At 40.2% G+C, this 26,057-nt stretch overlaps 1 protein-coding gene across 4 annotated transcripts in view; it reads left to right on the top strand.

Moving 5' to 3' along the window:
• Positions 1-26,057, top strand: part of SORCS1 (sortilin related VPS10 domain containing receptor 1) — a 434,488-nt gene that overhangs the window by 308,004 nt on the left and 100,427 nt on the right. For all 4 annotated transcript variants that reach the window (XM_036438961.2, XM_036438959.2, XM_036438958.2 and 1 more), the window contains exons 6-8: positions 9,400-9,464; positions 22,124-22,242; positions 24,907-24,996. In XM_036438961.2, coding sequence (XP_036294854.1) covers positions 9,400-9,464; positions 22,124-22,242; positions 24,907-24,996 — 274 coding nt within the window. The remainder of the gene's footprint in view (positions 1-9,399; positions 9,465-22,123; positions 22,243-24,906; positions 24,997-26,057) is intronic.

Raw genomic sequence — 26,057 nt, 5'->3', positions numbered from 1 at the left:
ACATAGAGAAAGCTGTCAGGGTTTTCACAGGCATGGCAAGCTGTGCCCTGGGATGGGGACAGAACCTGCTACAGCATTTATGAGATTTATGGGAAAGGGATTTACATGAAGGCTGAAGTTTAAGGCAAATAAATCCCAGAGGACAAATATTACCCATAATTGAATTACAAAACCATTATCATGTGCTGAACAGAGCAACTTTATGACTCTATTGTGACAAGAGGAAACTTGTTAGAATATTTATGTGCCTGGGAACCCTTCTGCATCACCAACCCAGAGAACACACCATTTCTTCCATGTGTTTCTCATGAGCAGTTAGCCTTCCTGAGTAACTCAGTAGCCAAGAGGTAGAATCCAAAATAGACATAGCATAGAGCCACATCAGCACAAACATCACACTTGACCTCACATTCAACAGTTCCTCTACCCACCATATTTATATTGTCAACCTACATCAGGCTCTTTCCATAATAACCAGGGAAGCCCTAGAATAAATAAAAACTCTGCATGTCCATATTGTTTTCCACTTCTGAATAAAAAGACATTTCAGCAATGAGCCATTCTCCAGTCATCATTAAAAAATAATATAACTTTATTTTTGTAATCGCTGATGTATATAAATCATGAACTTATGACAGCCTGAAATGCTATAGTAGTTTATCTGCTTTATATGATAAAATGACATCATCAGTTCATCACAGTGATCTGATTTAGTAAAAACAGATCACTTGAGTATTTATAGTAGCTTTGCTGTAATTAAGTATATACTTACAAGATTTGGCATAGTTTTATTTTCCCCTTAACTTTTTATTTTGAAATAACTTTAGAATTACAGAAGAATTGCAAAGATAAAACAGTTTCCATATCTCTTCACTCAACTTTCCCTAATATTAACACCTCATATAATCATGGTGCAATATTCACAACTAAGAAAATAACATTAGCATATTCTGTCAGCTAAAATGGAAATCTTACTGGGGTTTCCATATGTTTCCTACAAATGTCCCATTTTCCAATCCAAGATTCAATCCAGAATCCTTCATTGCATTTATTTATCATATCTCCTCAATCTCATATCTCCTCAAATCTGTGGCAGTTCCTCAGTATTTCGTTACCTTTGATGGCCTGGATAATTTTGGAGCTCACTAATCATTTGGTTTTTTGTCAATTATAGTTTACATTAAATTTTATTTTGTATTAGTTTCAGATGTAGAGCATAGTGGTTAGACAATCATATACTTTACAAAGTGTTCCCCCAATATTTCCAGTAACACTCGACACCATTGTTACAAAATTATCGACTAGTCAGTTGTTTTGTAGAGTGTCCCTCAAATTGGTTTAAGCTAGTATTTTTTCATGATTACTGGGTTGAGGATTATCAGGTAGTATATCAAAGAAATGATGTATGCTTCTTATGACATCGTATCAAGACTTGCAAGCATCAATATGTCTCATTGCTGCTGATGTTCACCTTGACCACCTGCCTAAGTGGTATCTGCCAAGTTTCTCCACTGCAGTTACTGTTTTCTTTGTTTCATGCTCTATTTTTTCAAAGTTCATACTCAAAGGAAGGAAAATTAAACTCCAAATCCTGGCAGGTGGAGTATCAAAAATTGTGTGAACATATGTTAAGATTGCCACAATAATTAGTAAATATTTTGGGAGATATTTTAATGCTATGAATTTTACCCGCTAATTTTAGTATTTATCAGTCGATCTTGCTTGTAGCAGTTATTACTGTGGCCTTCTCATGGACATTTTCTATTTTGATCACTTCTTAAATATTGGAACTAGAGGCCTGATTCATGAAATTCTTGCAAAGGGCTTGGCCCTCACAACCCCAGCTTCCTAGGCCCTCATAGCCCCAACTTCCCCCCAAAAGGTCATCTGGATGGTCATTCTGGCTATTTGGTCTAATTAACATATTATCTCTTTGTCATATAAAATCCTTCTCTAAGGAATAATGGCTCCCTCTTGGATGTTTACTTACTAATACCATTGTGTAGTTGCTTAGTCAACAAGGTGACTGGAAAAGATGATGAAAAAGCCCAATACTGGATTATATTTTGTGTTTCTTTGTTTTTGTCTTCGATATCTCTCTGCCCTTGATTGGAGCTGGTAGCTAGATAATTTCTCATAGATATTAATGCATCATTAAGATGGCACCTGTTAAATAAGGGCAAAACCTCTCTGCTTAAAAAAGGGCAAAACCTCTCAGTTCTTTTGAAAGGAATATTTTAGGGTCTGACCTGGGATGAAGACCTCAGAAGTAAGTGCATTTTCCCAGTGATACATTCCCTTTAGTGGTCTCGGAGATGGAGATTCCCCCCAGTGGTTCTGCATCCTCCCCCTCTCTGTTTAGTTGCGCATCTTCACCATAAAGAGGGTGATGTGCAGGTTCTCTCTCTCTCTCTCTCTCTCTCTCTCTCTCTCTCTCTCTCTCTCTCTCTCTCTCTCACACACACACACACACACACACACACACACACACACACACCCCTTTCCCTTTCCCTGTTTCTCTGTCCTAGCCAAGGAAAAATGCAAAAATGCAAGACTTGCTGCTCCCTCAAAACAAAATAAAAAAAAACCTATTGAGTGGTGCTGACCTCTGTTGTTTCAGTGCTTTTAATTCCCTAAACAAAGAATCCAGGTTTCTAACTGATCAATTATCGAATGTATGAAAAAATACGGTACAGAAAATGGATAACTATCCTAAACAGATAAGCATTCTTATAAATGAAAACCTTGAATGATACATCTCTATAGAGATAAAGACCCACAATATGACAGGCAGTTTATAAAAGAATAAAGTGGCAATTTAATAAAAAATATTTAACCTCACATATAGAAAATAAAAATTGGAGCAAAAATGGTATGACTTTTATTAGTCTATCAAATGAATTAAAATTTTGAGAAAGTAATGCTTAGTCTTGGTGAGAACTTGAGAAATGGCCAGTTTTATATGCTTTTCCTAGGAGTGTTATTTGTATAAATTTTCTGGGAGTCAGTTGGACAATATATGAGGAGTCTTAAGCAAATAATCATTCTCTTCAAGCAAGTGAAATTCCCTCTTTTAATAAGTCTTCCAATTGAAAACCTGAGGCATGCTAATATTTACCTACAAAGATAATTAGCACAGTGTCGTATATAAACAATAGCAATACCCCATGGTCAGAATGTGACTTAAGTAAATTATAGAATATTGTGCAACTGGCAAAACAGTGCATTTCTATAGTATATTATGCTGTGCTCTTTTATTAATATGATGCAAAAATTAACTTTTAAAAAAGAAATCCCTACACAGAGAAAAAGTACTAAAGGATCAACAACAAAATATTAAAGGTGGTTATTTCTAGATGGAAGAATTGTGTTAAAGTTGTTATTGTTGTTGTTTTTTAAAACTTTGGTACACTTTCCATTATGTTTGACATAGTGCTTTTAGTATTAGAGTTTTAAAAAACAGTGTGGGCCCAGCCAGCATGGCTCTGTGGTTGAGTGTCAACCTATGAACTAGGTGGTCATAGTTCGATTCCCAGTCAGGACACATGCCCAGGTTGCATGCTAGATCCCCAGTGGGGGACATGCAGGCGGCAGCTAGTCAATGATTTGCTCTCATCTATGATATCTCTTTTTCTTCTATATTTTCTTGCCCATCTTCTCTTTCACTCTTTCTTCTATTACCCTGTCCTCTCTCCTCCCCTGTTTACCCTCCTTTTTAAACACCCCTCTTCTCCCACCTCTCCTCCCCAAACTCTTTGATTATTTTAAATGTATTTCTCTACATCTTGTCCACACTGTTATTTCCAAACGGAGGTCAGGAAGGTGATCTTGTCATCCTCCCTGGTGTCTCTCTAGATTCCCTCATCCGTATTCAGGGAAAAGACAAAGCAAAACACAAACAGACAAACAAGGGGAGGAGCCATAAAAGTAGGGAAATAAGAAGGAAACAGGAAATGCAGACAAGGAAGAGTGGGGAAGAGGAGTGGAGCATGGCCACAGAATGGTTTGTCTTGACCAATTTAGACCTGGTCATTTTCATGTCTGGGGAGGCATGTTTCCTGTTTCTATGGATGACTCTCCAAACTTTCAACTTTATTTCTATCAAGCACTTTGTGCAACAAATATCCTATCTCTCACAATCTTCCTAAGCATTATATATTCCTTCATTCTGGGTCAGACATCCCGTTCCTGGTTTCTCTCTCTTCTCTTTTCTACCTCGTTAGCCTGGACTCTCCTGATGATATCTGTCTTGAGAGCCTAACTGAAGTGGCCAGTGAAGGGGAAACCGTTCACTACAGAAGAGGAAGTGAGGGTGTCCAGTCGCTAATACCTGTGCGCACTTTGTTTCTTCCCTCTGTAGCAGGCAGGACCCATGGGCTTTGTTTCTGAAGAGAACCCTTGGGACCAGGATTGCTCCATCTGAAACAAGACAGAGAAAGACAGGTGTTTCCACCTCCCCCCGCTTTGTTCCTCTGCAGATTCCTCCTCACTCCTTCCTAAGCCATTTACTGCAGATCTCAACCCCAATAAACAGGTGCTGGCCCATCACTGTGCTCATTTTTAATACCTGCTCTGAGGTTATCTCCTAGGACATTTTTGGCTCTGCAGCACTTATTGAGCACTACAGTAAACCGGTATAAACTCGGACAAAATGCCAGGGGAATGATAAACCAGTGACATTTCTCACCCTCTCTGTAGAAAATGTTGACAAAGGCTGCATTTGGCAGATTGTATTTCAGAAAGCTGACATTGCGTTGCTGACATCACCTTGGACTGGAGGGGCTGTTTTATTTGCATTCTTGACATTGGTAATTCTCAGATTTTATTCATAAATGGCTCCTATGTGTGATGCCAGCTGAAGATGCTGTGAGTGTAGATGCAGGAGGCTGGCTTTGTCTTGTTTTCATTAACAGAGCCGGGTAAGGGCCTTCCCCTTACACTTTGCTTTGTCAGCTAGGACTACATATAGATATGTGGGGACACAATTCTTTTCTGCTGTTTATAAAATTAAGCACTTAATTTTCTTCAGTGGCATCTATGGCCTTTTGTATCAAATGCAAAACCTTAAACGTGGTGCACAAAGGCCCCTGCCTAGCCTTTTATTGTATCTTCTACTCTCCTCTGGAAACATGAGATGCATGCTATGGACTTACTAGTGGATGCCTGTCTGGGTCGTCCTCTCTCTGATCTAGGAACTTTTGACCTTCTATTTATCTCTAAATAGAATGCTCTTCCATTTCCTCTATATTGCATCTCCTTTAAGATTTAGTCCATTTACTCTAAAGCAGTGGTTCTCCGCCTTTCTAATTCCGTGACCACTTAATATAGTTCCTCATGTTGTGGTGATCTCCAACCATAAACTTATTTTCATTGCTACTTCATAACTGTAATTTTGCTAATATTAATGAATCGTAATGTAAGTATCTATGTTTTCCCAACCGCTGCTGTGTTTTAGGCTCTACAGCAGTGGTTTTCAACCTGTGGGTCGAACCACTAGGGGGGTTGTCTAAGACCATTGGAAAAGACAGATATTTACATTATGATTCATGACAGTAGCAAAATTACAGTTATGAAGTGGCAACAAAATAATTTTATGGTTGGGAATCACCACAACAGGAGGAAATAAAGGGTCACGGCATTAAAAAGGTTGAGAACCACTGCTCTAAAGCCTTCCGGTTCCTTCCTTCTCCCCCAGGTCTCTCTCTGCAAGTGAAAGGACAGCAATCCTGTGTCTTCAAGAGCGCCTTGTATATTAGAATCCTGTCTCAGTGGGTTATTGTCTCTTCCATAGCTTTGAGGCCTCTATGGGCAGAGAATCTGTAGCTCTTGTTCTTGTCACATAGTAGGGCATTGAGAAGTTTCACTGAATGCATAAGTGTTTTTATTTATTCATGTACTTCATCTCTGGGCTGTTGAGTCCTTTTTTTTTTTTTGGCCTATTGATTTATGATGATTAATCATTTCTGCTATTAGGGTACCCTTGATCTCTCAAGAAGCTTTTATTACCAACATTAATTTTAATTTTGAGATGAGTATTAATATTCTCCATCTGTCTCCTGAATAAGAAAGGGAAAGGAGAGAAGAAATCATATGCATTTTTGAGCCCTTTCTATGTGCCAGGAATCTGCTAAGTGCTTTAAGATGTATATTCTAGGAAAATATATTTTAACCTCATTTTATACGTTAAAAAATATCCAAGTTCAGAGATGTTAAGTGACTTTTCAAATGTCACACACACACACATACACACACACACACACACACACACACACACCGATAAAGTGATAAATGCTGATAGGGCTGGTTGTGCACTTCTTCTGTATCCAAAAACATTCAGTAAACATGTATTGAATAACTTACATGGCATACTTGGTGCCTACATGGAAATTGGGAAAGGTTTGAGCTTGTCTGTGAATAAGAGGGATAGACAGATGTGTCACCAGTTGAAACATGCCCTCATTTATGCCGGGCAAATGTATGTCTATGGTTCTGGAAGTGTCAAAAGTGAACCAACTTAGTTTAAGTGGCACCCCTGCTGGGAAGCCTGTTTTCAACTTCACACTTCTATAGCTGAGCCATGACTGTAAGTGTTAACAAGGCAGAAGAAGGTCAAGGGCTTTCTAGACAGATACAAGTACACGCAAAGGCCTGCAGACTTTCCTTCTGAGAAATTCAGTTCAAGAAGGGAATTTATTCTCTCAAGTAGACCTAAAGGCAATATGAAGATATAAAGATACCGCCACCCTGTTGCCTTTTTATATCATGAAAGGACCACATTTTCCCTCTCAAATTTATGGAGAGGTTCTTTCTGGCCAAAGGGAAAGGGAAAGAAGAGAAAGACCTTTCCATAAAGGGCCAACCAGATGTATCAGATATATAGGAAATACTGACCAGTGTAAAAGTGTTACCTGTGTATTTATCAAGGGAACTTTTTTTCTCTATGTTCTCGTAAGCACAGACAATTTACCGATTTAAAAAAAAATGAGCAGCTGCCTTTCAGGAGCCCAGAAAAATCAGAGAAGGATCTATGTAAAGAGGTCCAGCCGACCATGATGGAGCATGACTGGGACATGTGTACGGGGCAGGTTAGAAGCATCAGGCAAAGGTGCCCCACACTCTGTACTTATTACTAGATAGCCTTATTAGCTAGACATACTTTAAGCCATTCTTTTTCTTTTCTTTTTTTTTTATCCTCACCCAAGGATATTTTTCCATTGATTTTTAGAGAGAGTGGAAGGGTGGGGAAGTGACACAGAGAGAGAAATATCAATGTGAGAGAGACACATCAATTGGTTGCCTCCTCGATGTGCCTGCAACCAAGGTACTTGCCCTTGACTGGAATTGAAGCTGGGACTTCAGTCCACAGGCTGATGCTCTAGCCATTAAGCCAAACCAGCTAGGGCTTGAAGCCATTTTAGACATCTCACTCTGAAAATAAGATGAAGAGAACATTTATGTTTATGCTGTTTTTCTTTGGTTTATCATCATTTTTAGCATTATTTAGGTAAAATTGGCAAATAGAATTATATTTAAAGTGTATAATGTGTACATTGTGAAAGGCTACATTGAGTCATTATATCCTTCACCTCACATGTTTAACTTATTTGTGTATGTGTGTGAATCCATAATTTCTACTCTTAGCAAACTACAACTATAAACACAGTATTATCAACTGTAATCACCATGTTATTATACATTAGTTCCTCAGGCTTCATTCATTTTAAAATGGAAAGTTTGTACCCTTTTACTTATCACCTCTCCCCATTTTCCCCTTTCCCTAGCCCCTAGCAACCATCTATCTATCTATCATCATCATCAAGTATAATATTTGGTCTTAAAATGTTCAGAAAAACATCAAACTGCAGTTCCAACCAACATGTATAAATAGGCTAGAGAATGTTATGTTGTTCAGTGTACCCATGGGCTTTTGTAAGGTGTCTGGTCAATGGCAGGACCATCAAAACCAGCACCTCCGCAGACATTTAGTCTGGCTTGGTGTCCGCTTTTGAGAATTCATCAGTGCTACACATAAAAGCGTCAATAATTCTTTGTAACCTGGAGGTACTCCTAGACTGCAAGAAAATGGGTGGGCACATTAGCAAATAAAAATAGTTGGAAACTAAGTGGTTTAGTTTAAAAGTTTTATTTCGTTATTGCAGTTGTTTTGTTACAGATGGACAAATATTCAAGCAGGGTACGGGAGCCGGTTAGGCACAGCAGATGCCGGAGAAACAAAGGTCTCTTTGCTGCCCCTGCTTCATTTCCTTAATTGAGAGGGACAGCCCCTTGAAACAACAGCTGCTGCCTTTACATACATCAAAAGATTTTAAGAAACCACTGCTTTTATTAATTTGGGGCCATGAGCACTTGAAACAATGCAAGTGGGGCCAAGCAAATAGGTTTGCATGCTAATTTCAACATCATTTTTTATGGGATGCCAGTCTTCTGGAATAACTGGTGCCACTCATTTCAAGGGAGGAACTCTGAGCAGGCAACTTAGGAGGTGAACAATGGGTTACTACCCAGCCATAATTTGCAAAACCCAGTTAGCCACTGGGCTTTCTAGTTGGAGTTTTGTCAGGGAGCTTGTTTGCTTTTAGATGCTGGTGACCATGGCCTTGTCAGAAGAGGTCACCTCTGGATCTAGTCAGTGCTTCAGTATGGACATGGAGGGCCACTGTTCCTGGAGAAGCAGTCCCAGCAAAACTTAACTGAAATGGGAGTGAAAAGTGTCACCATCTTCCTGTATTCAGATCCCAATGATGAAATTCACAAGCATGTGCCCTTGACTCTTTGGAGTAAATTATAAACCCTTATTAGGGCATTTCTCCTTTCTAGAAGAAGAAAGCAGGACATAATGTCCCTAATATTAGTCCAACAGTAAAGAGAATGGTTATTCTTTTGCTACATTGCATTCACATTGGTTGGGTCATGTGTTTGGTTTGGTTTTCATAGTTCAAAGGATAGCAGTAGGTAGTTTTGCAAATTTCAAATGAGAGAATTAATTAGATCCCTTTGCTATGTAATCACTGTTCAAGTCAGGCAGCTAAAACCACCTGTCTGGCATTGCCTGATAAGTCTTGAAAGTTTAATACTGTAGGGAGATTTTTTTTGCCTGAGACCACATGCCATGCGTAGGACTTATTGAAAAGCCTGAGCTAATAACACACAGCATCTCTGCCAGAGTCAAGCTTGAACTCCACTGAAGAAAAGTTTCATTATTGTTTTATGTGAAGTGGAAATTATACTGTCAGACTTTACCAGTAAGCAGGGTGGATATACCCCAAGGATAGTGGTTTTAGAGTCCTGTGGACATCAGTAGTCAGTCCCCAGGCTCAGCTGAGCTTCTCTAAGGCATGAGTGAAGTTGCTAAGTTGCTTGTTTCTTCATTTTTTTTAGGTCTGTGATGGGTTCAAACAAGGAACCAGATCTTGTGCATCTCGAGGCCAGAACTGTGGATGGTCGTAAGTAAATCAAGTTTTCCAAGGTGTTCACTGAGATAATTCATTTTATCAATCCACCAGGAACCATGTCTATGTTCAGGAAAATCACTGGCAAAAATCCAAGTCATTTGGACAGGATGACTCTTCCAGCTTTTAGTAATTCCGAATTGTCTTAGTCATTTTTGACAACTCTCATTCAATCAGGCTGTGTTGCTTTCCTAGTAATGTGAAAACTCAAAATCCCTCTTTTCTGCCATGTTTTATTACTGTGGTTGCTGCTGCTTTGTTTTGATTGGTTTTTCTTGTTCCCTTATTTGATTGGATGTCATTCAGGCAATGCCTCCCTGTCTTGTTTGGAGACACAGAAAGCACTTAAAGGGCACAGGGGAGAGAAGAATCATCCTGTGTGTCCCATGATAAGCAGCAGGAGGGCCAGGTCTGCACCCCAGGTGCTCAGAGCAGCCCTAGCGAGGACATCCACAGTGAAGGACTACACACGACCTGGCTTTAGGTACATGACAGAGGAAAGAAAGGTGCAAATCCAGAATTTAAACCCTTGTCTGAAAAAAAAATCAAGCCTTCTCACTAATTGTGTGACCTTGAAATATCTACTTAGACTTTATGCTTTAGCTTCTTCACTGTAAATTAAATGAGTTAACAATAATGTGTCCTATAGTAGCTAACATTTACAGAGACTTACCCTGGACGAAGAATTATGTTTAACACTTTATCAACTTTAGCACAAGGAATCCTCACAATTTGTGGGTCATTGTTCCTGTTTTGCAGATGAGGGAATCAAGTCATAGAAAGTTTAACAAACGTACTTAAACAACAACAATGTACCTTTCCTTCTTCTCCTCTTCTCCTGAGGTTCTCCTGAATGTCTGAGAGTTGCCGGAGTACCACTAGATCTAAGATTGGGCACTCAAGGTGAAAAGGACTAAGGGAAAGGGAACATGCATAGAAGAAAGGGATGAGGAAAGAAAAGACAGGATAAGAACGAGGTCCCAAAAGTAGAGGAGAGAAAGAGAATGAACTATCCACAATTATCACCGAGCAGTGAGTTCAGTGTGGTGGAGACGCTTCCATTGCCCAGCAGCTGATTATGTTTTTTTGGGTCCCAGAGTTCACGTCTTACTACCCAATAGCCAGAGCAGCCTTTTCCTAAGGTAAAAGCAATCATATCATCTGTTTCAAGCTTTGATTGACTTCCCACTGCTCTGGCGATCAAGAGCCAAGTTCTCACCTTGACCTTTAGCGGCTGGTGCCTGTTCATTTCCTCAGCTGCACCTCACTGTATTCCTGTCCTCACTTCTTGCCTACAAACCCTTAAATTTGTTTTCAAGATTGGACCCCACAGGTTTCTAGGACTTAATTTAAGGCCCAGATTACCGCTGTTTCCTCTGCCTGGAATGTCCTCTCCTCTTCCCTGATGGATTCAGTGTAATTAATTGCTATGAGTGGTTCAGATCTCAAGCATCAATTTCTATTTTTTTTTTTAACTTTTCACTTTGAAATAAGTTTAGACTCACATAAAAGTAGTAAAGAATAGTCACATTCCTCTGTACTTTTCAACCAGCTTCCCCTAAAGATAGCATCCAATAAAACCACAGAACTATAACAAAATCCTGGAACTCCCAGTCTAAACGAGTTTCTCAATTTGTTTGCTTTCATCCAACTCTTAATATATATATATTTTTTTATCGTGCTCATCTCAGTTTTTAATTGCACATTCCATTTACGTGATTATTTGATCACAGTGTTTTCTCTCCACCAGTAAGGGTGCAGGGGCCATGTATGCCTTTGTTCAATAGTCCGTCTCCAGCACATGTCCCAGTGTCTGCATGTAGATAGAGCTTAATAAATATTTATTTAATGAATGAATGCATAGCTGACCAAGTGTCGGGGTAACCAGCTGGCTACCTAACCTCACTTACCAGGTCCCACCTAGGGACCTTGTCAGAATGTCAATGCTGATGTAGGAGGGGCCCAGCAGTCTGCATTCCTAACAAGCTCCCTGGTGAAGCTGACGATGCTGGTGGTGGAACATGCTGAGGGTCAGAAAGTCCCATAATAAAAACTAATGAAAGAGCTTCAGGGTCTGTCTCCCATGACTACATCCTTGTTTAGAAAGCCCTGGGTGGAATCCTAGATTGCTTTCTTTCCGAGCTTTTGGGGATGTGGCTGCTTTCTGGCTGTGGCATTTAATGCCCATAACCCCATATCCTGAAAACGACAAGGCCATCACTTTCCCTGATCTGCACCCCCCCCCCCGCCCCCCGCCCCGACATTATTCCTGTGTTCCCTGCAGGCATGGAGGTTGATAATGTCAAACTGTCATCTCAGGCTCAGCTTGTGCGAGGCATGAAATATATCAGTTCTAATTTTATTTATTTTATTTTACTTTTTTTTTGCAAAGGCAGCATCTTCAGAAACTATCCAAGAGTGAAAATTCAATAAAGGGATTTAATTTGAAAAGTTATCCCTGTCAAAACAAAGCAGAAAAAAAAAATTACCTACCAATTGAAGAAAAGGATCTAAGCCTGACCTGACCGAATATAAAAAATGAGATTTTCTCAGTATCATGTCCTCCCTTTCCCTGTTCCCCCTTCTTCTCTCTCTTTCTTCTTGGAATCTATTTCCCCATCACAGTAACCCTGGCACCAAGTAAAAGAAACATAGAGGAGGAGGAGGAGGAAGGAAAGAGCTCAGACAGCTCAGAGGCAGTAGTGTTAGCAAATGTAGCTGAGAGTCATTTGCTTCAAGAATTCCAATATCTATGTTTTCTCTTTCTCATTTCCTGATTGAAATTTCTCTTGATTCTCTATTTCTTCATTATTATTTAGTATATAATTTAAATATATGGAGCTCATTGTTTATATTCCAGGTTATGGGTCTTGTAGAGAATGTGCAAAAATAAGGTACTGCTTTTTAATTTGAACAGGTTTTTTGTTGTTGTTTTTATTTGTTGTTTTCTCTGATTGTAATGGGTTTAGGGATTTTTGTAGCCAAGGCACTGAGACATATGACACAGGAAAAATTCTTTCACTTGCTTATTGTGCTCATCCCTATGGGATAGATTGCAAATGCATAATTGGGTTTGTTACACAAAGGTTAGTGTTAGTCTCATTTCACATCTCCCTAGATGACATTTTGTAATTACTGTCTGTTTCATTGGAAGTTTCTGTATTTGAGGGAGGTGAGTTCTGGGAAGCATTGGCTTACAAGGGTCTATGGCTGGCATAGATATGTCATGCCCATTGTGCTGTGAAACCTGTGTTGTAATTTACATGATGTGTTATAGTTTACAGTCATGTCAAGGATGTTATTATTTCTTGTATCACCTCTGTCTTAGTAGACAAGCTGAATTACAATCTCAATTACAGTCAATCACAGGAGGTATTATGGGAAACTTTTGAACATATTTCTTGAATGTGGCATTTGTTATTGGTCCCCACATTCAACTAAGAACACATTGACAAGTCCTCATCCAGGAAACAAACATGTTAATGTTTACAAATCACATATGTGTGTTTGTGTGTTGTGTGTGTGTGTGTTAATGTGTATATACCCACCCATACATTGTATGCACATAGTACATTAAATCTGCTACTCAGACATCAAAATAGTAAGAAGGAAACCTACATTCTATTGACTTACCCAGTATAGGCAGATTTGGGAATGCATATGTAATATACATAGTTACAGAAACAACAGAGATCAAACTGTTGGGTTGAAAACTTTGTAAAAACTCTCGTCTTATTTAAGTTTGCTTGTGTGGGAACCAATGCTCAGAGCCTGACACATTTAAAGTTTGTTGACTTAATAAATGTATGTGTATGTCATGGTATAGGCATGATTTGGGGCTTTAACCATAGGATCTCTGGAGCCCTCTAGGGCTAATGGATGAGCACAAAAAATTTACTAACTCTCTGCAATTTTATGCTACATATTATACATATATGTGATTTTGGAGGAAGAGGATATGGCTCGTATCAGAATTCTTCACATGGCAATATCACATGTATGCATAATTCTATGTTTTTGCTCATCTGTAAACATCATCTTGTAAAAGAACATGTGGTAACATGTTGGACCTTTCTCACTTCCTGAATGAAAGACTGAACTGGTGACTTGGACATTTCCATGCTAGTGGTGACCAGAGCTAGCACAGACAGGGGCCAGGACCATCACTGGCCTCAGGGTCCATTTGCATGAGTAAGTAATCTTACAACAACTTGCCCAAGGACTAATCTCTTTCACTAGGGAAAAACAACCGTGGCCCTTTAAGCAGTTGTGAAAATGACTGCTCAAAAATTTTTCCTGAAATGAACCACAAAGGAGAATTTCACAAGCTGAAATAATAGGAAACTCACAACTTTATATAACCACCATCCCACCAATTCTGGTCTTCTGTGAGAACTGGGAACCTCGTTTCTACTTCCTGTTTCCAGCCCTCCAGTCTAATTTCTACATGGAGCAGCCTATGTATCAAAACCTACAAAGGGCAAACACTGCTGAAGTAAGTACTATGGGCATGTGATAGAGACCTCAGTTCTCACCAGTCTTCAAGAGATTAGCAATGGGGTGTTTTGAGCTTTTACTATAATCATAGATTACCTTTATACCAACAATAGTAGCAATGACAAAAAATAAAAAAGGTAAGCAGTACTCAAGTGTATCCAGGGCTTATATAGATCAATGTGTGTGGCCACATACATACATCACACACACTCACAGACGTTCATGTTACAAAACTCTTACTCCAGTCCAGTGCTAGTGGATACAATAGCAAATTAAAACTCTTTTCATATCAGCACATACAAAGTTAGCCACTTCATGAGGGATCACTACAGTTTACTATAATTTAGTAAGTCACTATCTTATTAATAAATGCTACATGTTTGGCTATTTCAAACAGTGCTGACACACATACACACACATTACTTACATAGTTAGTGAGCATACAAAATTACGTAAGTAGCAAGCACTGCTGAAAGAGAAGTTACTGGCATCCTGGATTTGAGGACACACACACACACACATACATATATCCTCAAATCAAATATATATATATATATATATATATATATATATGTATATATAAAATTGCTGTAGTTATTGCACATCGCCCTCTGAAATTGTTGCATCAGTGTACACTCTCTCAAGATGAGAATGTCTGTGTTTGCAAGCCCTCAATCACCCAGGACACTGTAAAGGATTTTTTTTTAAACAGAATCCATCTACTGTTTTAAATTGCATTTATTGAATTAGTAGTGAGGTTAAGATTTTTTTTTCTTGGCTATTTGTATCTCCTCTCCAATTAACTTTCAAAATATATAAAATCTCATTCAGTAAGATGGACACTGGCATTTACATAAAAATCGAAAAATATCAACATTATTAACCCCCCCCTCCTGCCAAAGTCCCATCACTATCTCACAAAATGACCCCGTTGGGCCCCACATTTCAAAGCTTCCATTTACCTTCTTTTTCAATCAGTTAATTTATTCATAGCTTCAAGGGAAGATGTTAGACGTTTGCATTTCTGCTCAGCCTTAGACTGCTAGCTCCCACCACTTGCCCACACCAAACAGGCACCTTTGTCCTCCTCTCCTCATACCAAGCATCAGGACTGGCTAGTACAGAGGCACCTGACACTTTGCTTTTCTCTCTAGCAATGTCATTTTGATCCTGTTTTTCATTCTGTAAAACTCTCTAGGTCTCAATTACTCCTGACTTCAACTTCGCTTCTCTGATTTAGTAGCCGAGAGGCAACCTTGAAAACTAACCAGAACAGCATGAAATAAAGTAACACGTGCTCCCACACATGGAAAACCTGGGTGAGGACGTGCAACCATAGGCTAGCTGAGCAGCTCTCACATCCGGTACTTCGTGCCCAGTTTGTGCTGTTCCCCTGCATCCTGCCTGTCCACCCATCTGTGCAGAGACCTGTGCCCTTGCAGTCCATCCTGAGGATGAGAGGGCAGAAGTGCACAAGAGACACCTGTCATCCCCCCAGCCTCAACTCCAGCACAGAGGTCTGGGTTTCTGTAGGGCTTTCAGGATCCCCAGCGCCCAGCAGCACCAGTTCGCATAATATGTGTGTATGGTAACGTCCAAGTATTTGGAAAATTCCTAATGCTTCTGAGTCCAGCTTTAAAGAAGAAAAAAAAAAAAGGAAAAAAAAAAGGAGCATCATAAAGACTGGAGCACTTTCTCAGACATCTCCTCCTTCCCCTACATGTACTCAGGCAACATTGATGCTAGTCCCTTGCCTTGTATTCCTATAATTGCCTGAGATACTTCTCATCAGCACTACTTACACCAACTCTTGGAAGTAGGCCCTGTTGTTATTTTCCTCATTTTAACTTTGAGGAAAACATGGCCTGCAATGATTAAATGTTTTTGCCGTTGCTTCGGGGCTAGAATTTGAAGCCAGGTCTGGCTCACTCCAGACCTATTATTCATTCATTCAATAAATATTGTTGGACATGTATGCTCCAGCAGGAGCCCTTCTAGGCATGGATGATGGATAGCAGGGGCCACTGTAGAGGCCCTGCTCTCATAGAGTTTACCCTTTACTTAGGGGGACAGATTATAAACAAATGGATAATGCTGGGTGGTGTGATAAGTTCTAGAAAGAAAAGCAAATCAGGGGAATATCTGGTAAGGTGACATTTGATATTTTAGCCAGTTCCTTATGGAAGTAAGGAAGAGGGCTGTGTGTCTGCCTGGTGGAAGAGACAGATGGAATAGGACATGTGAAGGATATGGAGTATGGGCACGCTTGGCATGGTGAGGGATAGCAGGCAATCCAGGTGGCTAGAATAGAGGGCAACAAAATGTGTCATATGTCTTTGCTTATTTAAGTGACAGTGGTATGGAAGTCAGGGATTGTACTTATGGATCTTTGCCAAACTACTACCACAGTCTAAGTATGATATTCAGTGTTGAGGGCATCTGCATGGGAATTGGCATGCTTCTGTCTTCCCTCTCATTTTTCTAATTTCTAGCCCTGTGCTTAGTGAAAGAATATGATCTCAGAACTTTCTCTGTAGTAGTTGTGGCCTCCTGAATGTCCAAAGGCTAACAATCAAAGGCAAAGTTTAGAAAGTCACACTGGACCAAAATCAAGAGACTTTCTAGAAGAAATCATTGCCACGAGCTCCTCACCCAAGAAAACCATTTGGTCTAAGTGTGTAATTTTCACAGAAATGTCTTCTCCTCTGTGTACTCTCTCAGGGGCCGCTAGAGCTTCACTTTTGAGGATCTCAGTTTCTAACTGGCACATGCCAGAGAGGGCTCTAGAGCTTCGATGGGCATGAGCACAAGCATGTCGACACATGTGTGCCCACATGCATGCACACTTGTGTGTGTTGGGTGGGAACATTTAATAAGAATTTTCTAAGACAAATAATAAAACTATACAATGAATAAAAAGAAGAATCAATAAAGGATATAACTATAGCTCACAGTACCCATACTTGCCTATACAGTTTATGGTTTTGTTTGAAATTAACCTTTTAGAGTATTAAAACATATGAAGAAAAAAAATTGTTGACTGAGAGAATCAATGGATAGAGTTGTGGAGATCTGTGAGGTATAGCTTCTGCTCTGTCATATGAGCTTCTACAAATCTCATCCTTAAGTCTGAAGTGCTTCACCTACAAAAAGTATCTCTTTCTCAATTTTTGAAAAATTAAGTGCTCTATTTAGAATAGTTTCTAACCCAGAGGAGAGGTCCTTTGGTTATTCCGGAGGTTAATGCTACTCCAGATGCCATCAAAGGAGACAAGGAGAAGTCTGTCTGAGCTTCAGGAGAAACTCTGCAGGAGAAGGCCCAGAAAGAATATGGACAGAGCAGCATGACCAGAAAAGACAGGTCAAACCAGGGAAACTCTGTGAATGAACATAGGGTCTCTGCTTGGAGTGGGCATGATGTTTAGACACAGCAGAAGGCCTGAAGTCACAGACTTGCAAGCATCAGGGAGCTTTTTCTGGGCAGAAAAGGGAGGAACCAGGTTTTAAGGGATAAAGCATAATAAAGACCTGTCAGGGCATAAAGTAATAATCTGTTTTTTGACATCCTTTTTTTGTTCTAAAACTCAAATAACCTTCATTGTATTGCTTAGCCAGTGACCATAGAGTCATACAGTTGTTGGATATGGAGATGGGATCTAGTTCTAGAACATCACTGCAGCAGGAGGGAGAGCATGCAGGACCACACAGCCGCAGGCAGGCTGGCCTGTGCACTGGGTACCAAGATCAAGACCAGTTCTGCCCTGGCCACCACCTTAAACTGCCTGCCCAGCATAGTGGCTACCTATTATTCAAGGAGATTATTTTCCAAGGCTTTTTGAAAAGTTACTTAAGAAAACTTGAACCTAAACCAAACACTAACTTCGGTAGAAATGTCTGTAATATACTTTACAGTTGGTTCCCTTGAGACACAGTGAGCAGTCCTGGTAATCGAGGAGGGAGGACTTCAACAACCACAGGCACCTGTTTAAGCACAGTGCAGCCAAGCACTGGTCCAAACACACTTATTACAAACTACTAGCCCTGTGCACGAATCCATGCTCCGCACCCACCCTCTGCCCAGAGGCTCTCCGTGGCCCAGAGGCCCATCCATGGCTGGGCACGGAACACTTGCCTCATTGCCTCAGAGACAAAGCAAGCATTTTGCCAGGCTGCTCACGCTGCCCACTCTCAGTGGCTGCCCCCATGGGACTGGGGGACTCCATTGGGACTGAGAGGACTGGGCGCCACCATCTTTTGGCTATGGGCACCGCCATATTTGTGATGGGGTAATGGTTAATTTGCATATTACCAGATAGGATGTCACAGCCGCAAGCACGATGGCTCTTCTTTATCCCCACTTCACAGATCAGGCTCTGAGGTTGAGGCTAACCCCCTGCTCCTCTGCTCCAAGCCTGGCCTGGGAAAGGCAGCTTCCTTTAGATCCTCACGCATTTGGGAGGATGGGGATTCCATGATTCCAAACAGCAGCTGTTGCAGAGCGAGAATGCTTGAAAAGAGCCGCGCTGTGTCCTAATTACCTATGGCAAGGAAAACATCTGTGTGGGGAAAGTAATGAAATTAATTCTAAAGTCGAGCAGTTGCACACATTAATTGACGTTAATTAATGCCAAATTACAAGATACTTCCTATGGAATCACATCATGCACTCCCTGGAATTGAATATGAAAAGAGTTCATCATACTTAATGCTATCACCACCAGCCTGAGGGGAGGGGGGTGAGAGCAATTGGTCCCTGGTTAGGAAGCACAGCCAGCTTCTTTCCATTCCCTTTAGGAGGGGAAAGGGAAGGAACAAGGAGTACTTGACCAAGGGCAGGCAGCATGACACTGAGCCTTGCCCTTGGGCTTGAAATTTCACTCTGAGCAAGAAATGCTCTCCAGACCTTTCCCTGTGACTTTTGTTGTATCACCCAATTGTACATTTTGTGCAGTCAGCCCAAGGACGGGGTCATTGCAGCAAGCCCCCGGTGACCCCTTAGCCCACACAGATGAGGGGTGCTGACCAGAGACTTGCATGCGGTTGTCTGCTTCTCTCACGTCGCTGCTTCTATACTATTGTTGACATTTCATATATATCTTTTATTCATTTTTTCCTGTGCAAACATACTTCTACATATCTATATATACACCTGGCACAAAATCAGGTCCATATGCACATATTTTGGTAACCTACTTTTAAGAAACTTTTATTTTGGAATAAATTTAAATAAACAGAAAAGTTCCCTGAGACAATACAGCTTTACCCAGCTTCCCCCAATGTGAACATCTTACACAACCATGGTCTATTTTTCAAAACTAAAAAATGAACATCGATAAAACATTATTAATTAGTAACCTCTGTTTATAATGTAATCTATATTAAGCATTGCTGTAAAACCTTATATACTCTTTAGAAGCAAGATTTTTAATAGCAGCTCCTTAAAAGAACTCCCTAATTTTTGTTTACTAGGCCTGATTTAAATGCCCCTTCCTAAACCAATCAGTGGTGAGAAAGTAGGTAGACCTTGAATAGGAATAGACCCAAGAGGATTATGGGAACTTCTCAATAACATTGGAAAGGATGAGTAAATAAATCCATTTTGGCCTTTCCAGCAAAGAAACAGGGAGGAATGGCTATTGGACAGGTCACCAACAGTACCTGATACAGAGATATGGCTAGAGTACTCAAATTCAGTTCAACCAGTCTTTTAAAGGACCTACTATGTGCCCAAGACTGATATAATATTTGAGAGCAAAAGAGAAAACAGGAATTTTACCAATATTAATAACAACTGGCCTTTGTAAAAGTTTGAGTTTCAAAACATTTAGCATATATTTTATTTATTTCAGTTAATTCTTACAGCCACATTACAAGATAGTTGACATTGGCATCTCCATTATGAATGAAAGTGGCAAGATTCAGGAAGACCAAGTGATTTCCTTTGAACTATGCAGCTAAATAAGTGACCACACCAAGACAGAACTCAAGCACAAGTCTCATAGTCACCAATTTCCATTGTTTTTATGACCCCATCTACCTTTGTGAAAAACAGAACTAAACATTGTAAAAGAATCTGATGGCCTGTGAAATTGTGAGGTAGAGATTTTGTGTTCTATGCGGAGCACCACTCTTGGAAGGGTTAAGTCCCAGAAATTGTCTTCAAGGACAAAGACCTTGAGTTATGCCCTAAAATAGGACTATTATAATGTCTGTAAAAAAGGATAGGAAAAGATCAGTAGAGGGCTCTTTAGTTTATTGTTGGAAGTGATTACAGCAGAACTAGAAGTAGATGGATTAAAGGACTTGAGAGCTATCCCCATTTGTCTTTTATACATGTGGCAGCCAGATGGACGAAGGTTGAGGGTAAAGTTTTCCTCCATCAGTCATTGTTCAGATGAAGCACATGTGCTGGCCGCCCCTAGTGACTCTCCTGGTAGAATTCAGAGATTCCCAGGTTCCTTTCGTAAATGTGGTCCTAGAACTTTAATTAAAGGAAATTAATCAACCCTTGTATTCAACTGTATATGGTATTGTTACCCCCATTTCATGTAAATAAATATATATTGATTTATTTTATTTGAAAAAAAAGGGATTTTTACATACGTCACTGATGTGTTAAAATCAAATTCATTAAGGATCAAAAGAGTAAAATGACTTCCTTTTGCATTTGAAAAGATACATTCCAATAAAGAGGCATGTTTCAAAAAATATTTATTGCCTACTATGTGCTAGTAATGTATTGCAATCCAGATATGTGCCTTTGACCTGGAATCAAACCCCAGACCTATGGTGCGCAGGCCAACACTCTAACCCACATGTGTCAAACACAAGGCCCGCGGGCCAAATCCGTCCCGCCAGGCCTTGCAATGTGGCCCGCACCACGCTGTCATCACTGCACTCCGCTGCGTTTCCATCACAATGACAGTTTATGACTGTTCAGTAAACCATTCGGCCCGCGATTTAGGCTGGATTTTAGATTTTGGCCCCTTCTCTGATTGAGTTCGACACCCCTACTCTAACCACTGCGAACACAGGCCAAGGCAGGAGGAACATATTAAGTAGAGGAAATACATATGAAAAGCCTTTAAAGTGGTAGGAAGTTTGGCCCACTTTCTGAACATAAAGTAGGACAGATTAGCAGAATCACAGCGGGGAGAAGATGGGATTACCATGAAGAATATTGGGTCAGTAGACAGTGGAGGGTTTGAATTTATTCTAATGCTAAAGAGGTAAAAGGAGTTTTAAATATCGAAGTGACATCTGAATAGTAGAGAGAACAGAATAGTTGTGGTTAAAAGCAAGGACAGCCTCCCTGTTACAATTTATGTCCAACAAAGACCAAAATTATGAGTTATTATATGTTTATCATCTGGCTTAGCGTCTTAGATGGGAGTTGAGGTCTTAATTTATTCATCTACAAGATGAGAACAATGTTTTTGACTCAGGAATCCCTTCTGTATTCTGTTTCACTTCCAATTAGTAGTAGAAGGAAAACCTTTATCTTGACATTGAGCCTTCTTATTTATGACAGCAGTACTCTAGCATGAGATGATTGATGATTGCATATATAGGTGTGCTTTTCCCTGTTTGTTAATCAAAGGTCAAAGTGAAGCTTAGTGAGGAAATATACTATGAAAGCACAAGTATTGCCTGGCCAGTGTTGTTCAGTGGTTGTGCATTGATCCTTGAACTGGAAGGCTGCCCTTTGACTCTGGTCGGGGCACATACTGAGTTGGTAGGCTTTGATCTCTTATTGTAGGGGGCTTGTAGGAGATAGCCAATCAATGATTCTCTCTTTCATTGATGTTTCTATCTCTCTCATCCTCTCCCTTCCATAATGGGTAAAATAAAATAAAAAGAAAGCTTAAGTATTAATGCCAGTTTTTGAAAATACTTTCATTTGGTTTAAATGGGAAAGAAATGAATTAAGGAGAATTTAGTGTTTAGGATGGCAGAGGCGCTGGGAGATGGCAAGTGAGTAAAATCATAATGACAATAATGATAACAATGATGATGACAACAATAATGTGGTTAACAGAATGCGAGGTTTATTTACATAGTTGGAGGGAGCAAGGGAAATAGACAATATACACTCAGACTCTAATTCTCTGTGTGTGCATATATCACCCTCCTGTTTTTTGTGTTTTTCCCCCCAGATTCGCAATACCTGACTTGCCGCATGCAGAACTGCACGGATGCCAACAGAAATAGACCTTTCCCAGGCTACATTGACCCGGACTCCTTGATTGTGCAGGATGATTACGTGTTTGTTCAGGTGGGAAAGATCCACTTCTGCTGATTATCTCAAAGACCTTTTCCTCTTTCTGTCCCTCCTGCAGCCCCGCTTGTCTGCTTCCTCTCCCTTAGAGGAAAGGAAAAAAGAACAAAAAGCATTATCTTTTCAACAAAAGGAACATTACCAAGCATCAGCTCTCCTCTACTCGCAGAATATTAATGAGTTTCTTTGGGCAGTGTGTGGAGGACCTTATCAGCCTGGGTTAGGGGTCAGGGAGGCGCAGCTCAGAATGCTGTTCATCCGTCTCCTCTGCATGCTGAGGAGCTCCCAGCAGCCAGCAGCAGGGCTGAGCAGAAATGTCCATCTTTTCCTACCAGGAGGATGGCCAGCCCATCTCTCTCCTCCGCCTATCCAGTTTAAAAATAGAGAAGCAGCTAGGAAGAGGAAGCAGTGGGGTGGCGGGAGGTGGTGGGAGCAGAGGAAAGGTGATGGTAATCAGCCTTTATTGTCCTGCCCTGACTGTGATTAGGATGAAGATAATTTAGATGAGATGTATTCAGACAGGCTTGGCACCTCCTCAGAGGGTGGGAAACTGCTTGAGTAGCTGAGGTTTCATGAATGTTTAGAAGAGACAGGAAGCGAGAATGCTTTACTTTTCAGCTTTTAAGGAACTTCTTAGGCTTATTTGGAAAATGCTGCTAAAAATTCAATATTTCTTTCCATGTTAAAAATGGTAAAGATATAATTGCTAGCTAGTGTGTGAGAGTATGTGTGTGTATATACTCTCTCTAGATATATTCTATATATGTATATATGTATACCTACAAACACAAATACTTATGATTCACTAAGCTTGAACCACACTATTATATTTTAGAAAGAAACCATAATTTAGAATATTTAATTCAACAATTTGAGGAAGCAAATAAATATTCAAAATGCCTAACATCAGCCTATGTACTTTAAAAATGTCTCACAAATGATTACACACACACACACACACACACACACATTTTCTTTTTCTTCAGGGAAATGAGTAATGAGAACTCTGATAACTTCAGTCTGAATTATTAAGTGACATTGAAATGGTTACACACATTGGTTTTCTCTCTAATTTATTTCTCTCTTAGTGTTGCTTCCTGAAACTTTTTTTATGATTTCTAATAACTATTTATAATCTTCATATGTGTCTTACATATAAGAATCAGTTCTGCATTTAGAGTTTTTCATATTTTTTTACCCATGCCGCTGTGAATGATCCTTCAACTCATTACTAAAACTAGGAGGTGATCTGGCCACATATTGATGAATATTTTAGACATGTTTTTATATGTCTGGTGAACAGTCACCCAAAGTATATTTATGCAAACTCCAGCTGACATTCAAACTTCAGAAACTTATATGGGTTAAGAGTGGCTACAGGAACTCAAAAATAGAGTACATTAGTGATTTCCAGGGTCTAGGAAGTAGGGAAATGGGGAGATGTTGGTCAAGGATACAAACTTACAAATATATGATGACTAAGTTCTGGGATCTAATAGAGAGTATGGTGACTATACATAATAATACTGTATTACACACTTGAAAGTTGTTAAGAGCTTAAATGGTATCCACACACACATACAATAACCTTAATTAAGTGAAGGCATGGGAGTGTTAACTAACCTTATTTGTGGTCATTATTCTGTACAATATATATGTACCAAATCATCACATTTTGCATATCACTCTTATATATGTCAGTGATTTTCAACCTTTTTCATCTCGTTGCACACATAAACTAATTACTGCAATTCCATGACACAAAAAAATATATTTCTTGCGGACCTGATAAAAATTAGGTAAACTTATGATTCGTTCACTGTTGTGTTGGCTGTTGTCATTTTTTAATTTGAAAATCTAAGGGAAAAGATGTAAGTGCCCCTGACTAAATAGTCAGGTATTGCATATTTTTAAAATTTGGGGGATAGGCCGGTTGAAAATTGCTGGTAAATGTCAATAATATCTCAATAAAGCCTGGGGGGGCGGGGGCGAGTGACAACTAAGAGAGAGTTTGGCAGTGGCACCCTTAATAATCTGCAGGGAATGGTGCTCATGCTGAGGTAGAAACCACACCCTACTCACCCTCCCTCACACCCATGGGTTTCATTGGACTCCGTGCTGGACAAACTTGGGGAAGGTTGCTCAGAATCCATTCTCAGAGATAGAGATTTCTGAGCCATCTAACAAGTCAGCCCTGGTATGTGTTGGACATGTTCCCAGCTGTCAATGTCACAGCCACATACTGGAATCAGTGCCCAGAGATGTGGGTCCTAGACAGCTTCCTTCTGATATGACTGGGTACTGCCTGCATGGCCACAGTCTTGGGGCTGGATAGCTGGGCTGCTGATGGACATTGATCCAATATCCCTCAAGGCTTGTATCTTGAAAAGTTTACAATCACTGAAAATGTTTCCTGGCTTCTGAGCCACAGTGCAAATTGAAGAATTGTATTTTTGTCCAGTGGGTTCCATCTGGGCCTCTGACCAACTCACATGCACTGTTCAAGTTGTTTTTGGACGGAAAGCCAATTCCTTACACTTGTCCACGGTAACGATTCACACTGATGTGTTGGCAGCGACCTCCTCTTGTTCAGTGGCTGTTCTTCCAGGGCCCGTAACTGTTAACAGTAGCTCCTCTTACAACTGTGTGTTTCTGGTCCAGCTGACATCTGGAGGACGGCCGCATTACTACGTGTCCTACCAAAGGAATGCCTTTGCCCAGATGAAGCTGCCCAAGTACGCTCTGCCCAAGGTATGACCTGAATCTTCTTCATTTTAGTGTTTTCTCCGATTCACATAGCGCTGTCACCACCCTCTTTCCTAAGCATCTTGTCATGTATTTCTTTTCATCTATCATCTCTGTTTCTCAAATTCACTTGGCCTCTCTCTCTCTCTCTCTCTCTCTCTCTCTCTCTCTCTCTCTCTCTCTTTTTCTCATTCTTTTTATAGGAGCATCTGAATAAATAAATTGATAACATATTTGCTTTTCAATAGTAAAGATTTTCAAGCAGTAGGTATTGGTTTTCTAGCAAAACAGAAAATACACTTGGGATACACAGTGTTTCAATGCAATGGGTATATGTTTCTATCTCAAATTTTTTCTTATTAACCCTTTGCACTCCGAACCATTCTGGACATTGGCTACCAGCTACTCGACGCTACTTTGCAGTGGACACGTGCGTTGAATTAACTCAATTCCCCGTAATCACTAATAAACTGCAATGTCCCCCCTGAGAGGGGACATCCAAGTGATATGCTAGAATTCCGATGTCCCTTGAGAGGGGACAGCAGAGTGCAAAGGGTTAATTATTGAGAGGTGACACACCTATATGGTATCCAGCCTTTGCTTTCTCTTTCCATGAAACTTGAGACAGGTTGTCTTTAGAGTTCTGAGTCACAGCCAATTTTTCAGACTCCCACAAAGATACACGCCTTTCTAAACAGTGACTGATACGAGTTAGAGACCCTCAACTGTGGCAGTCCCTGGCTCTCTCCACACACTCTGAGGAACTGCGTTAATATGGAGCACCACCTAGTGGAGGTCAAGCTGACTTGGGAGCTCAAAGCTTCAGATCTGTGGTCTTGCTGCCATTGTGTGTACGAAGAGTTGCCATAAACTGTTAATGCATTGGACCTTGATTTTAGAGCAACAGAGATGTGTGTGGCTGGAAGACAGGGGCTGTGTAAATATAGTTACAGATCAGCTTTGAAACCTTTGTGTTGAACAAAGTACATAAAGCACTTTCTTTTGATGGAGTTGTTATGACTTGTGTTTTTCACCCCTGACTTTGTAGTATGCTTGTCTTGACCTAA

The sequence above is a fragment of the Pipistrellus kuhlii genome, unplaced genomic scaffold (genome assembly GCF_014108245.1).
Source record: "Pipistrellus kuhlii isolate mPipKuh1 unplaced genomic scaffold, mPipKuh1.p scaffold_m20_p_15, whole genome shotgun sequence".
NCBI lineage: Eukaryota > Metazoa > Chordata > Mammalia > Chiroptera > Vespertilionidae > Pipistrellus > Pipistrellus kuhlii.
This window is presented reverse-complemented; position numbering and strand designations above follow the sequence as displayed.